A 16494-nucleotide genomic window follows, 5' to 3' on the forward strand; every position below is an offset into this window, starting at 1 on the left:
GTTAGTTAACTGCAAAAACAGCTATGAAAATGGAAAACACCAAGCATCATTTGTTTGCAGGAGCCTCTTGGTTTGATCATTTATCTACAGTAATGTAATCATTCTAGTACATTTAAGTTTGCCTAAGGTGCTTAAATACTTTTTGGAGCCACTGCATTTATTGAATCATATTTTTCAGTTTTAGTTATCACCCTAATACTGACTTGAGGAGACCTTTTAAAAGAGGGACAATCACCATCTTGTTGATGCACAGAAATGTATGCCACAGTAATAAACAATTCAGAAGTATATCCTCTTTAATGTAAATTTATGTTAAGGAAAATCTCTAAACAGATGCACAACCACATGGCTTACAAATCAATAGTTACTTCAATCTTATTCATATTAGGTCCTGATGCTAACAAGTATATATACTTATATAAACCCACTCACAAAAGAATAACATAAAAGGACTTGATATAAAAAATAAATAATATTCAGAAGCGTAAAGCTTTAAATTGTCATTATTGTAAATGAGACCGCAGTAACCATTAATAACTTTACTGTGCTCACCAAGGCTTCTTAGAAAATCTGTTTACACATTTGAATATATGCCACACAATGATACTTTTTACTGCACGTCTCTGCTTTCACTGGTTCTAGCAAAATACTGTTTAAAAAATAAAGATAAAACAATGCATTTTACACAACTTTGCTATAATGTTGTTTAGATTGTGCACTAGATAAATATCCCTTTGTGACTTGATTTAAACGTTTTTTTGAATATTCAGTTGCCACACAATATGTCGAGGCACTTTATGCATGCACTGTTCAGCTCACTGGGAGTGTTCTACACACACCCGACTAACAATCACATTTTATTCTTTAGTAAACAGAAAATGCAGAGAAGTTACCTAACCAGATAGAATGGGTGGATCTCAAGCAAACTATCAAGAAATAGTCATTACTGTGTTATAGTGATGAGATTTCTTCACATTTCAGTAATGAGAAATTGGAGGATACATTTTTAATTACCATAGAATAACAATAACACATCTATTTCCTGAGGCTTAATTTTAAATGGGCTTAATTTTCTTTAGACAAAACAATTATTTTTTCTTTTACTTCAAAGATAAAATATGAACCAGACATTTCTTCAAGAGATTTGTCCAAGTAATAATGGCTGCAAGACAGATAAAAAAAAAAGACAGAGCACACAAAAACAGCACATCTTTCCACACACAAGTGTTAACACAGTTACATGCAAAAGAAAACAATTAAAAAAGCGGCTTCAATACGAGCATCTCAACCATTCAATATACCGCAGCTTTCACCACAATAAAGAATCGAACCCAAACTTTACATTTTCATCCATATGAATATCATATGACAGGCGGTATTCACAGCGGTAGAAAATGTTTTCTAAGAGTTCTCAGAAGCATACAATCACACACCGATGGACGCAAGCGAAAGTTTGTCAGATGTTACAGTATGACACAGCATGTGCTCTCCAGACACAACCGTTACAAATCACTCTTCATGGCTTGGCATATGCACGTTGATCACTCAGCAGCCGAGAGTTCATCCTCTTCAGCGTACGCACTCCAGTAACTGCCGTTGTGATGTACTTGGGGAGATTTGTCATCACTAGCCGCAGAACCAGACCCCTCCATGTAACTGTCCTGCTCATGGTCCACCTGCAAGGTCAAAACACAACTAAGTAAATACCCTTTCACATGACCCACATCAACGTTCCTCAATGCAGTGAACTATATAGAGTGAAGCATCAATTACAGCATTACCCCCATCTAGAAGCTGTAACACAGCATACAAAGTTGAACCAATTTCAGGTTGACTCTCCCTACGTTCCAAACGGGATACAATCAGCCTATGATGTGCACTTAGAAGGGAGAACAATCATGATAGCCATGCTGGAAGATCGCTTCAAGCAGAATTTCCAATAAAAATGACTGAAAAAGTGAGTTCCGAATAAATTATATTTTTGAGACCCTTTGAGACACTGGGAACAATGTAGAGGTCTGCACAGGTCTTAAAATGAACCAGAACCTGACCCTACCTCAGACCATGTGGCCCGACCCTACCCGGCCGGATATCTTTAGAATTTAAGACCCAATCCAAACCTGAAATCGCACACTGTCTTTATCATTTTTTTCTCCTAGCAAGTACTGTTGCAATAGGCTGTATTTTATGTAAGCATGTAGGCAACATTCATAACAGTATTGAAACAGTAAACATACAGTTTAACAAGGCACAGCAGTCTCTCTTTGCAATGAAAGGTCTAACTTTGTAGCTCATGATTTTGCCACAGTTACTGTCTTTTATCACATTTTAATCTAGTGTCCTCACTAAATATCATGTGAAAAGATTCCAGTGACAAGCAATCAACAAATATTCCAGGTTCAATATAAGTTAAGCTCAATCGACAGCATTTGTGGCATAATGATTACCAGAAAAAATTTATTTAGACATGTCCCTCTTTTTCTTTGAATGGGGTAAAGCTTCTAATTATAAGCATCATATTTATTATATTATAAAGACTATATTCTGTCAAAACTTGCGTATTATTTTAACTGTAAAGTTATTTAAATCTTCAGTTTTACAATGGTCTTCGGCGTTACGTCGCCATGGCAACAAAGTTGTAAAAAGGGTATGCGTTTTCACAGAAAAGGTCAATAAGTGATTTTATCACACTAAAATCATGTTAACACACATATTGTTTGCATCTTGTGGCTATCCTTTGAAAAACAGTGAGTATTCTAATGTTTACGTATTGACCCCATTCACTTCCATTGTAAGTGCCTCACTGTCTAAATGAATTTTAGATGTAACCAACATTATGCCACAAATGCTGTTGATTGAGCTTAACTTGTACTGAACCAAGAATAATCCTTTAAACACCCCAATGCACTTTTTGCATCTGCTCTCTCTCTCTGGATCATCAAACACATCCACACCAGAAGTAGATTAGAGATCTGGTTTTGGTAGTTTTTGAAGGTTTCAAGAAGTCAAGAACTGTATACTGGATAAGAAATGATCGATGCATATTTACATCCCTGCTTAGTAACCATCTCAGCGGTGTTTTATCTGCAGATGGTGAAAAAAACATCCAAGAAAAACCCTGCAGAATGTTTTCACACCGCTTAAAATATGTCATATTTTGGGGAAATACATCAGGCTTCCAGTTGCAACATGTTGATGGTAATCAAATCAGACATGAGCAAGATCGTAAATGTTAATCTTTACAAGGATCGGCTGTCATCATCAGTTTCTCATCTAGAAAATCTAGAGCAGCACAAATATATAGCGCAGGTGCAAATGATGTCAACTTATGTGTCCATGGTGAGCACATAGAGAACAATACGATCTTCAAACAACATTAAACATGTATTTCCATATACCATTTTTATCACATTGTTCATGCTCTACAGAAGCATCAATGCAAACCTGAGAATCCATAAGGAATTAACATTAGTAGCTTAAAGAAGACTTATTTATGCTGATATTTGTCCTGTAAACAAACCGACAACTATCTGTTAACCAATCTGCTGCTTTAACCGTCAAGACATTACACCTCCAGAGATTAGCTGTACCTAGTAATTGCGTAGTTTCAGGAAAACCACAATATGAATAAAATGACTTTCATTTGGGTTTCTTGTAACCCTGACAATTTTGATGAATTGCAATTTCAAAGTGAAAGCAACATATACACTTGTAGTTGGTGTTATACAAATGCAAGTAAACTTGTATTGGGGACACTTTAAATCAGCTTTACTACTGCAACTCTTTTACCTGTCTTTAAAGAGAAATAGAACAAGGCGATATACAAATATTCATAATATATTTGCGCTCATTTCTCTGCAATAACAAACATTGGGTAATGTGCTTTTTATTTGGTCATTAAGTTTCCCAAAGACTAGTTTTGTGATCATTACTTCGCATCCCACAGGTGCTCAATTGGATTGAGATCTGAGGAATTTAGTTCAGGGCAACACGTTGAACTCTTCATCACGTTCCTCAAACTACTCCCCAACAATGTGTGCAGTGTGGCAGGACGCATTATCCTGCTGAAAGCGGCCACTGCCATCAGGGAATACCATTGCTATGAAGGGGTGTACCTGGCCTGCAACGATGTTTAGGTAGGTGGCACATGTCAAACTGACATCCACATGAATGGGTAAACCCAGAACATTGCCCAGAGCATCACACTCCCTCCACCGGCTTGTTGTCTTCCTACAGTGCATCCTGGTGCCATCAATTCCCCAAGTAAATGGCGCACATGGCCATCCACATGATGTTAAAGAAAATGGGACTCATCAGACCATGTGACCTTCTTCCACTGGCTCCAAGGTCCCGTTCTGACACTCGCATGCAATTTGTAGGAGGTCATAATGGGTACGCAGCCCTATAAGCAGCAGGGTGCGATGCACTGTGTGTTGTGTGTGACACATTCCTCCTGTAACTATCATTTACATTTTCTGTGACTTGTGCCACAGTAGACCTTCTGTCGGTTCGGATACTGTCGCTGGTTTGTCCCTCCTCGAATCACTGTTGGTAGGTACTCACCACTGCTGACTGTGAGCATTCATTTATTTATTTATTTTTGGCTTTATCATCCAATCTTGAATCAGTTTTTAGGATTTTACTTTGCGCTGGGTAATGAACCCCCAAGACAATGTTTGCAAGTAAATGGTTTGTTTTTGGATGTTGCATTTACCTGTAAGTATTTTGCTTTGTGATCAGAATCCCTGCTTTTTCTCCTGGACACTGGACTCTCCCTCCTTTCCCTGCTACTGTTCCTCTCTTTATTCCTCTTTCTTTCCTTCTTCCCTCTGTAAAATATACAAAGATAGGAGGTTCAAATAAGCCTGTAAATGCAATCACGACAGAGACACAAACATAGTCACAATAAGTCAACCTTTTTGGTGATGGTGACCTGGCTCGCCGCCTTGGCGACCTGGATCGAGATTTGCTTCTTCTTTTATGTCCTCTAAGAGAGAAAGAAAATGTATAATAAATTTTTCTAGATTCAAAAAAGTTATAGTTAGTAACTTTCCTGTATATCATCTGATAGAGCATGCCAAGATCATAGGTTTGATTCGCAGAATACACAAACTGATAAAAAGTATACCTTGAACCTTGCACTGTAAGTCTAGCATGACGCATTATCCTACTGAAAGAGGCCACTGCCATCAGGGAATAACACTGCCATGATGGGGTGTACCTGGTCTGCAACGATGTTTAGGTAGGTGGCATGGGTCAAATTAATGTCCACATAAATGGCTGGACCCAGGGTTTCCTAGCAGAACATTGCCCTCAGGCTTGTCGTCTTTCCATATTGCATCCTGGTGCCATCATTTCCCCAGGTAAATGGCACACACGTACAGGGCCATCCACGTGATGTAAAAGAAAATGGGACTCATCAGACCAGGCGACTTTCTTCCACTGATACAAGGTCCAGGTCCAACACTTGTGTGCACATTGTAGGTGCTTTTGACGGTGGACAGGGGTCATCATAGGCTCTCTGACTGGCCTGCGGCTATGCAGCCCCATACTCAGCAGGGTGCGATGCACTGTGTTGTGACACATTCCTCTCGTAACAATCATTAACATTTTCTCTTGGTTTGGACCAGATGGGATACCCTGCATTGCTCTTGCGCATCAATGAGCCTTGGGCGCCCAACACCCTGTTGCCGTTTTGTGGTTTGTCCCTCCTCGGAACACTGTCAGTGGCTACTCACCACTGCAGACCGGGGAGCACTCCACAAGCCTAGCTGTTTCAGAGATGCTCTGACCCAGTCATCTGGCCATAATAATTTGGCCCTTGTTAAAGTCTCTCAGGTCTTTACTTCTGCCCATTTCTCCTGCATTCAACACTAGAATGAGAATGCCCCTCCCCCAATACCTCAGGCCACTAATTAGCAATAGCATAAAATCAGGGTTTGCTGGTTAATTTAAAGGTTATTGATTATTTAAGAAAGAGACCATCCCTTTTTTCAGTTTAGGTTATATTTAGAAAAGGTACATTTAAAATTGCACTGAAGGTTTAATGAGAACACTCTCTTCTGACCTGCTTATACTGCGGGAGTGTCTGGAGTTGCTGTGGCCTTTTAGAGGCGTCCTTCCTTTTTTGTCCCTCTGCCTCTTTTCATCCCAGTCATTGTCCTTCCTTACCTTGCCCTCCTTCTCATTCCTCTTGTCCCTGTGTAGAGAAGAGAGCTGAAATGTCCTGTATCTGCACACAACATACTGAGTGTAAAGTGGCCAGTGTGGCATCGCAGGTTCACCTGGAGTGAGATCGACTGCGGCTGTGTTTCCTGTCTCTGGAGCGCGAGCGTCTCCCATGAGACCCAAGAGAGTCGCTCATACTCTGCCGTGATCTTTGGGATGCCTGGCCCCTTCAATAGTATTGGAGGAAATCGTAATGTTTTACATACAAGATCAAATTGGAGATTATTTCTAAACATACAAACATAAGAAGGTTTAAGGATGTGTAAGATCTACCCGTGTTTGGATCTGGGACGCTTTCTTTTTGAGTGAGACCGGGAGCGAGAGCGAGATCGGGATCTTCTTGAATGCCTAGATCTGCTGGATGAGCGTTGTTTAACATCAACTAGAAACGACACAAAATTTTCCGAATCAGAATGAGCTTTACTGCCAAGTTTGCTAACACACAAGGAAGCTTCCAGTGTAAAGAGGATACAAAAACGATACATAGATAATACAATATCATACAGGTATAAAACTATATTAGGGTGACTAAATGATTGAGAACATTTTCCTTTTTTGTTGAACGATCCCTTCAGAACAGAAAAACCGTTAACTTTGTCACACAGTAAAAATGGTGCTAAATCAGTGTGTGGGTAAGAGAGGTCAGACCTGGCTCAATGGCAGCAGCAATGGTGGATTGAGCCTCACGGACTCTCTTCATAACGTCTTCCAACTCTTTAGCAGCAGCCTGTGGCGTGAGCTCTGGAGGCTTCACTATGGCATTATTGGAGTGGTTAATCCTGAAAGTGGTGATGTTATGCTGATTAACTGTCATTTAAATATAAATTATATCACTTAAAGTTTCCACGTGGATAAATCAGGACAGGCTGGTACGTAAGTGGTGTGCATATTTAAAGGATTCATAAAGGAAGCACTAACTTCAGTGGTCTGTCTCCAAACATGACTCCGTTGAAGGTTAGCGCTCTTGACACTGAATCCTGATCTGCAAATTCCACAAAGGCAAAACGAGTAGGCTGAGTTTCATCTCCAGCCATCCGCACAAACTTTACATCTCCAACCTGTTTGAAGAACTCCAACAGCTGCTCTGCTGTGGTGGTCTGTTTTAGCAGGAAAAACAATTATCAATTGTAATATTTTGAATACAATGAGAGAGAGAGAAAAGTTTATGCTCAAAGACAAAAGAACAGCTCTGCAACACCTCAAATCTGGCATGATTATCACTGAAATTCAGTCAAATTCACTGGAAAATACCTGTGAATTCAAGTTGCCGACGTAGACCGTCCTCCTGATCTCGTTGATTTTTGAGGGATCAACATTACCCATGAGCGGAGGCTGTGAGGTAATTCCACTCAGAGCTGCCACAGATGTATCCAAACTCGTCTTCAGAACCCCCAGATTAGCTAAAGGAAGACCTCGCTGCAACCAGATGCAGAATATAATACAAGTTAGAGTCTACGTGATTTTACAACCCTCCAATAATTGTTAAATAACTCCTCAACGGCATTTGTGGCTGAATTACCACAGAAAACAAAGTCAGCTCATCCCTCAGTTTGTAGAACAACTGAAAAAATATGTGTACAGTAATAAAATTACAATAGAAGCATAACAAGCAATATGGTTTCAAAAGTATAACTAAGAGGCTGAAACTGATGTGATAGAATTGTTTAATTTACATTTATGCATTTGGCAGACGCTTTTATCCAAAGCAACTTACAGTGCACTTATTACAGGGACAATCCCCCTGGAGCAACCTGGAGTTAAGTGCCTTGCTCAAGGACACAATGGTGGTGGCTGTGGGGATTGAACCAGCGACCTTCTAATTACCAGTTATGTGCTTTAGTCCACTACGCCACCACCACTCCTTGGTTTAATGACCAGTTCAGTTAGGGAACTCTTCATGGTACAGGATTATGGGTCTGGTTCCGGATACAAACTTCTACACAATCCAATCAGGAACTTGCACCCTCTCGTCAAACATTTAAATAGTATTCATCTCAACAGTATGGCAAGTGGCTACAGCTGCACAGTACTGTATTGTTCACCCTCCTCCTCCCCAGCACCACAGTCTAAATATGCAATTTTAGCTTGGGAGGGCATGTCTCTTCTGTCTCATCGGCAGCATCTTTTCATGTCAATAAAGCAGCATACTGACTCAACTGGCAGCAGCAGTTGCATGCATTAGGAATGCAACTTTTGGAAAATTATTTTAACCGGTTAACCACCTGCATTCGCCGTTTGTTAAGCAATAAGCCATGACAAACTTCTATACTGGCTGAAACAAAACAGGCTCACATGACAGATGTGCATATTTGGTAATCATTATTACATCAACAATTGAATGAATAACTGTATATTTTCATATATTTCATAACAAACACATTTGAATGGATTTGTCACGCGCACACAAAAAGAGACAGTCACAATGTTGAGTGAGAACTGCTTTATTAAAACAATAAAGCAGGCAACAGTACAAAAAGGGCAAAACCAGTGAAGAGTTGTCGAGGGAGCGTAGGGTCAAAAGCCGGGGAATCAAAGATATAACAAGGGGGAAAATCCAATGAGGGAGGTGAACGATAGCGGGGAAAATAGTGGGCAACTAGGGCGAAGAACAAGACGAGACTAGCGGGAACAATGACAGGGGAACGAGAGGAATGGGGGGCTGGCAAACTAAGAGGAAGAATAGTAGGGAGGTCAAAACTAGACGAGACTAGCGGGGGGGCAAAACTAGGCGAGACTAGCGGGGCAAAGATACAGGGAACTAAATACAATAACCAACCCCAAACAAACGAAAGGATAGTGAGTTATATAGGGGCGAGTGCAGGTGTGAACAATGAAGGTGACGAGACGAGTGCAGGTGAAACTAATGTGTGGGGATAGGAAGCGCGTGAGTGCAGGTGGTCATAATGTTCAGGCTGATTGGAAGCGCGTGAGAAGCGAGCATGTGAGTCAGAGGGGGGAGAGAGTTTACGAGCAAGAGCTCGTAATAGCAAAACCAGGCGTGGAAGCCCGAGGGAGGAAAAGGAGCGTACGAGCTCAAGGGGGCGGAGCGAGGGAGCGGGAAGCGAGCACGCTCGCGGAGTGCATGTGTGCGTGCTCGAGGAAGCGGAGATGGGGCAGAGGAGCGGGGTTCGTGACAGTACTCCCCCCTCTGAATAGGACGGCTCCTGACGGCCGCGCTCGGCTGCGAGGAGCGCGAGGGAACAGAACGAGCGTGTGAGCTCGGGGGGACAGAACGAGCGTGTGAGCTCGGGGGGACAGAACGAGCGTGTGAGCTCGAGGGGACAGAACGAGCGTGTGAGCTCGAGGGGACAGAACGAGCGTGTGAGCTCGCGGGGGACAGAACGAGCGTGTGAGCTCGCGGGGGCAGAAGGCACAAAAGGGAAATGAAACATGGGGGTCAATGGGCAGTTCAAGGCAAGGTCAGGGGGAACATAGTGGACAGGCGGGTGGTCGGGAGGTCTAGGGGGCAGCCATAGGGCAGAGACTGGGTCAGGAGGTCTGGAAGGCGACTGGAGGACAGGGACTGGGTCCGGGGATCTGGAAGGTGACCACCGGACAGGAATAGGGTCCGGAGGCCAGGGAAGAGGCCACAGGACAGGTAGAGGGTCAGGAAGTCCGGGCTGAGCCGTGAAAGGCGGAGCCGTCAGAGGCGGCACCGTAGGTGGCTCTGGAGCTGGGGTCCTGGAAGGCTCCGGAGGTGGAGCCGACGGAGGCTTTAGGGGCGAAGGCCTGGAAGGCTCTGGAGGTGGAGCCGAGGGAGGCTTTAGGGGCGAAGGCCTGGAAGGCTCTGGAGGTGGAGCCGAAGGAGGCTTTAGGGGCGAAGGCCTGGAAGGCTCTGGAAGTGGAGCTGAAGGAGGCTTTAGGGGCGAAGGCCTGGAAGGCTCTGGAGGTGGAGCCAAGTGGGGCTTTAGGGGCGAAGGCCTGGAAGGCTCAGGAAGTGGAGCCCATGGAGGTGGCGCCGTAGGAGGCTCCAGAGGTGAAGCCCTGGAAGGCTCTGGAGGCAGAGCCGGGGGAGGTGACGCCGTGGGAGGTGGCGCCATAGAAGGCTCCAGGAGTGAAGCCCTGGTAGGCTCTGGAGGCAGAGCCGGGGGAGGTGGCGCCGTAGGAGGCTTGGGAGGCGGAGCCGCAGGAGGCTCGGGAGGCGAATCTCTAGAAGGCTCTGGAGTCTTAGGGAGCAGAGCCGTAGCAGGCTCGGGAGGCAGAGCCGCGGAAGGCTCGAGAGGCGGAGCCCTAGGAAGCTCTGGAGTCTTTGGGAGCAGAGCCATGAGAGGCTCGGGAGGTGGAGCCGTAGGAGGCTCTGGAGAAGGGGCCGTAGGAGGCTCGGGAGGCAGAGCCATAGGAGCCTCTAGTGGCCGAGCCCTGGAAGGCTCGAGAGGCTTGAGGGGGGGAGCCATGAAAGACTCGAGAGACGGAGCCCTGAGAGGCTTGAGAGGAGGAGGAGCCCTGAAAGCCTCGAGAGGGGGAGCCCTGAGAGGCTTGAGAGGGGGAGGAGCCCTGAGAGACTCGAGAGGCGAAGCCGTGAGAGGCTTGAGGGGAGGAGCCATGAACGACTCGAGGGGCGGAGCCCTGAGAGACTCGAGAGGCGAAGCCGTGAGAGGCTTGAGGGGTGGAGCCATGAAAGACTCGAGAGGGGAAGCCCTGAGAGGCGGAGGAGCCCTGAGAGACTCGAGAGGCGAAGCCGTGAGAGGCTTGAGGGGTGGAGCCATGAAAGACTCGAGAGGCGAAGCCGTGAGAGGCTTGAGGGGTGGAGCCATGAAAGACTCGAGGGATGGAGCCCTGAAAGACTCGAGAGGCGAAGCCGTGAGAGGCTTGAGGGGTGGAGCCATGAAAGACCCGAGGGATGGAGCCCTGAAAGACTCGAGAGGCGAAGCCGTGAGAGGCTTGAGGGGTGGAGCCGTGAAAGACTCGAGAGGCGAAGCCGTGAGAGGCTTGAGGGGCGGAGCCATGAAAGACTCGAGGGATGGAGCCCTGAAAGACTCGAGAGGCGAAGATGTGAGAGGCTTGAGGGGTGGAGCCGTGAAAGACTCGAGGGATGGAGCCCTGAAAGACTCGAGAGGCGAAGCCGTGAGAGGCTTGAGGGGCGGAGCCGTGAAAGACTCGAGGGATGGAGCCCTGAGAGACTCGAGAGGTGAAGCCGTGAGAGGCTTGGAAGGAGGGGGAGCCCTGAGGGACTTGAGGGGTAGAGCTCTGGGAGGCTCGTGAGGAGGAGCCCTAGGAGGCTCGTGAGGAGGGGCACTCGGAGGCTCGAGAGATGGAGCCCTGGGAGGCTCGAGAGGAGGAGCCCTGGGAGGCTCGAGAGGCGGAGCCCGGGAGGGCTCTGAGGGGCGAGCAGAGGCCGGCAGAGCCGTGGAAGACTCTGAGGGCAGAGCAGAACCCGGCAGAGCCGTGGAAGACTCTGAGGGCGGAGCAGAGGTCTGCAGAGCCGTGGAAGACTCTGAGGGCAGAGCAGAGGTCTGCAGAGCCGTGGAAGACTCTGAGGGCAGAGCAGAGGTCTGCAGAGCCGTGGAAGACTCTGAGGGCGGAGCAGAGGTCTGCAGAGCCGTGGAAGACTCTGAGGGCGGAGCAGAGGTCTGCAGAGCCGTGGAAGACTCTGAGGGCGGAGCAGAGGTCTGCAGAGCCGTGGAAGACTCTGAGGGCGGAGCAGAGGTCTGCAGAGCCGTGGAAGACTCTGAGGGCGGAGCAGAGGCCTGCAGAGCCGTGGAAGACTCTGAGGGCGGAGCAGAGGCCTGCAGAGCCGTGGAAGACTCTGAGGGACTCTCTGCGGTCTTGAGCACAAGACGAGACTGAGGAGAAGGGGCCCTCCTCCTTCTCTTACGTCTTCGGCCAACAGGGGACGTGGCCAAGGGGACGATCGAGGCTACAGGCGCTGGCTCGCTGACCGTGGCAGACATGGGTGCTGGCTCGCCGGCCGTGGCGGGCATGGGCGCTGGCTCGTTGGCCGTGGTGGGCATGGGCGCTGGCTCGTTGGCCGTGGCGGGCATGGGCGCTGGCTCTCTGGCCGTGCCGGGCATGGGCGTTGACTTGCTGGCCGTGCCAGGCTTCGAGACTGGGGCTCGGCTAGGGCGTAAGGCTTAAGACGGGGCCGTAAGGCTTAAAGACGGGGCTGTAAGGCTTAAAGACGGGGGCCGTGTAAGGCTTCAAGGCGGGGGCCGTGTAAGACTTCAAGGCGGGGGCCGTGTAAGGCTTCAAGACGGGGGCCGTGTAAGGCTTCAAGACGGGGGCCGTGGTAGGCTTCGAGACGGGGGCCGTGGTAGGCTTCGAGACGGGGGTCTTGGTGTGGAGCGCTGGTTCAGTGTCTGCCTCCCCCACAGTGAATGAGGAACCAGAGTACAGTAGGGCGAGGTCAATAAACTGAGCCAGGTTAAGGGGGCAGCGACCACCAGGCATTAATGATGAGGTTGGCTCATTCAGTCCACATTGAAAAATGGTCTTCAGAGCCACCTCATTAAAATTCACCTGGTACGCCAGGACACAAAAATCCATAATATAAGCCTCCAAGGTTTGGCTCCCCTGACGCAAACCCACGAGTTGGGCCGCTGGGTCCACAATGCCGAGGGCGGGGTTATGGGTTACACAACCGCTGCCTCGCATAAAAACCCCTTGGTCAGCGTCTGAAGAGCCGAAAAACCTCTCCGGGGGTGGAGAGCTCACGGCGCCCGGACATGCATAGGACGCATAAACGGGCTCAGGGGCAGACACAGGTGAAACCGGGTGAAATAAATCAGAAATAGCGCTTACCTGCTGCCCCTGGGCCGTGAGCGCGTGGTCATCACTCCCAGCTGCAAATCCGCGCACAGAACGCGCCGCGACAATCCGCTCCATTGAGCTGCGCGAATCCGTGGAGTGACGCATTGTGACTGTCTACGGTGAGGTTGGTTATTTTGTCACGCGTACACAAAAAGAGACAGTCACAATGTTGAGTGAGAACTGCTTTATTAAAACAATAAAGCAGGCAACAGTACAAAAAGGGCAAAACCAGTGAAGAGTTGTCGAGGGAGCGTAGGGTCAAAAGCCGGGGAATCAAAGATATAACAAGGGGGAAAATCCAATGAGGGAGGTGAACGATAGCGGGGATAATAGTGGGCAACTAGGGCTGAAGAACAAGACGAGACTAGCGGGAACAATGACAGGGGAACGAGAGGAATGGGGGGCTGGCAAGCTAAGAGGAAGAATAGTAGGGAGGTCAAAACTAGACGAGACTAGCGGGGGGGCAAAACTAGGCGAGACTAGCGGGGCAAAGATACGGGGAACTAAATACAATAACCAACCCCAAACAAACGAAAGGATAGTGAGTTATATAGGGGCGAGTGCAGGTGTGAACAATGAAGGTGACGAGACGAGTGCAGGTGAAACTAATGTGTGGGGATAGGAAGCGCGTGAGTGCAGGTGGTCATAATGTTCAGGCTGATTGGAAGCGCGTGAGAAGCGAGCATGTGAGTCAGAGGGGGGAGAGAGTTTACGAGCAAGAGCTCGTAATAGCAAAACCAGGCGTGGAAGCCCGAGGGAGGAAAAGGAGCGTACGAGCTCAAGGGGGCGGAGCGAGGGAGCGGGAAGCGAGCACGCTCGCGGAGTGCATGTGTGCGTGCTCGAGGAAGCGGAGATGGGGCAGAGGAGCGGGGTTCGTGACAGGATTGCTTGCACATTCCAAATGAACCTACGAAGTGATAACTTGTGGCAGTTTAACAATGAAAGAATAAAAACAGCCAGCCTACCCACAAATTGTGCTGCTGGGCAATCCTTATTATTTTTATTTTGAAGAATCAATATATATACAGTGGGTACGGAAAGTATTCAGACCACCTTAAATTTTTCACTCTTTGTTATATTGCAGCCATTTGCTAAAATCATTTAAGTTCATTTTTTTCCTCATTATTGTACACACAGCACCCCGTATTGACAGAAAAACACAGAATTGTTGACATTTTTGCACTTTTATTAAAAAAGAAAAACTGAAATATCACATGGTCCTAAGTATTCAGACCCTTTGCTGTGACACTCATATTTAACTCAGGTGCTGTCCATTTCTTTTGATCATCCTTGAGATGGTTCTACACTTTCAATTGAGTCCAGCTGTGTTTGATTATACTGATTGGACTTGATTAGGAAAGCCACACACCTGTCTATATAAGACCTTACAGCTCACAGTGCATGTCAGAGCAAATGAGAATCATGAGGTCAAAGGAACTGCCTGAAGAGCTCAGAAACAGAATTGTGGCAAGGCACAGATCTGGCCAAGGTTACAAAAAAATTTCTGCTGCCCTTAAGGTTCATAAGAGCACAGTGGCCTCCATAATCCTTAAATGGAAGAGGTTTGGGACGACCAGAACCCTTCCTAGAGCTGGCCATCCGGCCAAACTGAGCTATTGGGGGAGAAGAGCCTTGGTGAGAGAGGTAAAGAAGAACCCAAAGATCACTGTGGCTGAGCTCCAGAGATGCAGTCGGGAGATGGGAGAAAGTTGTAGTAAGTCAACCATCACTGCAGCCATCCACCAGTCGGGGCTTTATGGCAGAGTTGCCCGACGGAAGCCTCTCCTCAGTGCAAGACACATGAAACCCTGCATGGAGTTTGCTAAAAAAACACCTGAAGGACTCCAAGATGGTGATAAATAAGATTCTCTGGTCTGATGAGACCAAGATAGAACTTTTTGGCCTTAATTCTAAGCGGTATGTGTGGAGAAAACCAGGCACTGCTCATCACCTGTCCAATACAGTCTCAACAGTGAAGCATGGTGGTGGCAGCATCATGCTGTGGGGGTGTTTTTCAGCTGCAGGGACAGGACGACTGGTTGCAATCGAGGGAAAGATGAATGCGGCCAAGTACAGGGATATCCTGGACGAAAACCTTCTCCAGAGTGCTCTGGACCTCAGACTGGGCCGAAGGTTCACCTTCCAACAAGACAATGACCCTAAGCACACCGCTAAAATAACGAAGGAGTGGCTTCACAACAACTCCGTGACTGTTCTTGAATGGCCCAGCCAGAGCCCTGACTTAAACCCAATTGAGCATCTCTGGAGAGACCTGAAAATGGCTGTCCACCAACGTTTACCATCCAACCTGACAGAACCGGAGAGGATCTGCAAGGAGGAATGGCAGAGGATACCCAAATCCAGATGTGAAAAACTTGTTGCATCTTTCCCAAAAAGACTCATGGCTGTATTAGATCAAAAGGGTGCTTCTACTAAATACTGAACAAAGGGTCTGAATACTTAGGACCATGTGATATTTCAGCTTTTCTTTTTTAATAAATATGCAAAAATGTCAACAATTCTGTGTTTTTCTGTCAATATGGGGTGCTGTGTGTACAATAATGAGGAAAAAAATGAACTTAAATGATTTTAGCAAATGGCTGCAATATAACAAAGAGTGAAAAATTTAAGGGGGTCTGAATACTTTCCGTACCCACTGTATATATTATGGCTGTTGATTTCACATGTTAATTCAGTGTGATTAATATTATTAAAAATAAAGCGTTAACATTTTTTCCGCAATTAATCGCAATGCCCCTGGACCGTATAAGGAAGATTCCTGAGAAATGCAAGCTTGTAGTACCACCGGTTTACTCCAGAGGGCAGTAAGTGAAACTTCAGCTGTGTGGCAACACGCAGTTTACACAGTGAAGAAAACAACCATCCAGCAGACAGAACAACACAAACATGCGTAATGTTCTTGCGTTCAAAATAACTTGGGAGCGCAAATCCGAACTGAGGGATCTCAAGATGTGTTCTAAGCATTAAACTATATTTAACGACACAGTGGCCTAAATATTTTATGTTTATGACGCAATGCACCCGAGACACTACACAAGCATGTCTGACGCAGGTGTCCTTAAACAAGCCCTAATAATAAATCTCAAACTGATTGACAAATTCACTTGTGAAATGGATTGCTGTGAACTGTATGCCAATGATTGACTTATGTTTAATAATATGGTAATAAACAATACATTGTATTATAAAGCCACTTTTATATTGTTTTATCAATGATTAACTCTTCTGCTACAGGAATGTAATGCATTTTAAATATCTGAATATATATATATATATATATATATATATATATATATATATATATATATATATATATATATATATATATATATATATATATATATCTGAATATATATATATATATATATATATATATATATCTGAATATATATATATATATATATCTGAATATATATATATATATATATATATATATATATATATATATATATATATATATATCTGAATATATATATATATATATATATATATATATAT

The 16494-nt window shown here is 45.9% G+C and overlaps 2 protein-coding genes across 13 annotated transcripts in view; one reads left to right on the top strand and one right to left on the bottom strand.

Annotated features, from left to right (window-relative positions):
* Positions 1 to 278: 278 nt before the first annotated feature.
* Positions 279 to 16494, bottom strand: part of srek1 (splicing regulatory glutamine/lysine-rich protein 1) — a 34330-nt gene continuing 18114 nt past the window's right edge. For all 3 annotated transcript variants that reach the window (XM_052097886.1, XM_052097887.1, XM_052097888.1), the window contains 9 exons: positions 7480 to 7644; positions 7147 to 7325; positions 6877 to 7007; positions 6502 to 6610; positions 6285 to 6395; positions 6068 to 6199; positions 4916 to 4987; positions 4715 to 4829; positions 279 to 1676 (listed from right to left, as the gene is read on the bottom strand). In XM_052097886.1, the coding sequence (XP_051953846.1) occupies positions 1542 to 1676; positions 4715 to 4829; positions 4916 to 4987; positions 6068 to 6199; positions 6285 to 6395; positions 6502 to 6610; positions 6877 to 7007; positions 7147 to 7325; positions 7480 to 7644 (1149 nt within the window). In that variant the 3' untranslated portion in view covers positions 279 to 1541. The remainder of the gene's footprint in view (positions 1677 to 4714; positions 4830 to 4915; positions 4988 to 6067; positions 6200 to 6284; positions 6396 to 6501; positions 6611 to 6876; positions 7008 to 7146; positions 7326 to 7479; positions 7645 to 16494) is intronic.
* On the top strand, positions 9876 to 12275 carry LOC127623466 (uncharacterized transmembrane protein DDB_G0289901-like). 10 transcript variants are annotated; one of them, XM_052097905.1, is made up of 3 exons: positions 9876 to 11640; positions 11719 to 11835; positions 11953 to 12275. In XM_052097905.1, exon 1 carries the CDS (start codon positions 10492 to 10494, stop codon positions 11428 to 11430), a length of 939 nt encoding a protein of 312 aa, XP_051953865.1. In that variant the 5' UTR covers positions 9876 to 10491; the 3' UTR covers positions 11431 to 11640; positions 11719 to 11835; positions 11953 to 12275. The 10 variants fall into 10 exon arrangements, with proteins under 10 accessions (XP_051953865.1, XP_051953851.1, XP_051953853.1 ...); XM_052097891.1 differs by having other exon boundaries at positions 9876 to 11874; XM_052097893.1 differs by having other exon boundaries at positions 9876 to 11835.

The sequence above is a fragment of the Xyrauchen texanus genome, chromosome 3, assembly GCF_025860055.1.
Source record: "Xyrauchen texanus isolate HMW12.3.18 chromosome 3, RBS_HiC_50CHRs, whole genome shotgun sequence".
NCBI classification, from domain to species: Eukaryota; Metazoa; Chordata; class Actinopteri; order Cypriniformes; family Catostomidae; genus Xyrauchen; species Xyrauchen texanus.

Coding starts and splice junctions, on each gene's coding strand:
- LOC127623466 (XM_052097891.1), top strand. CDS start 10,492: ATGAGAGGCTCGGGAGGTGGAGCCGTAGGAGGCTCTGGAGAAGGGGCC.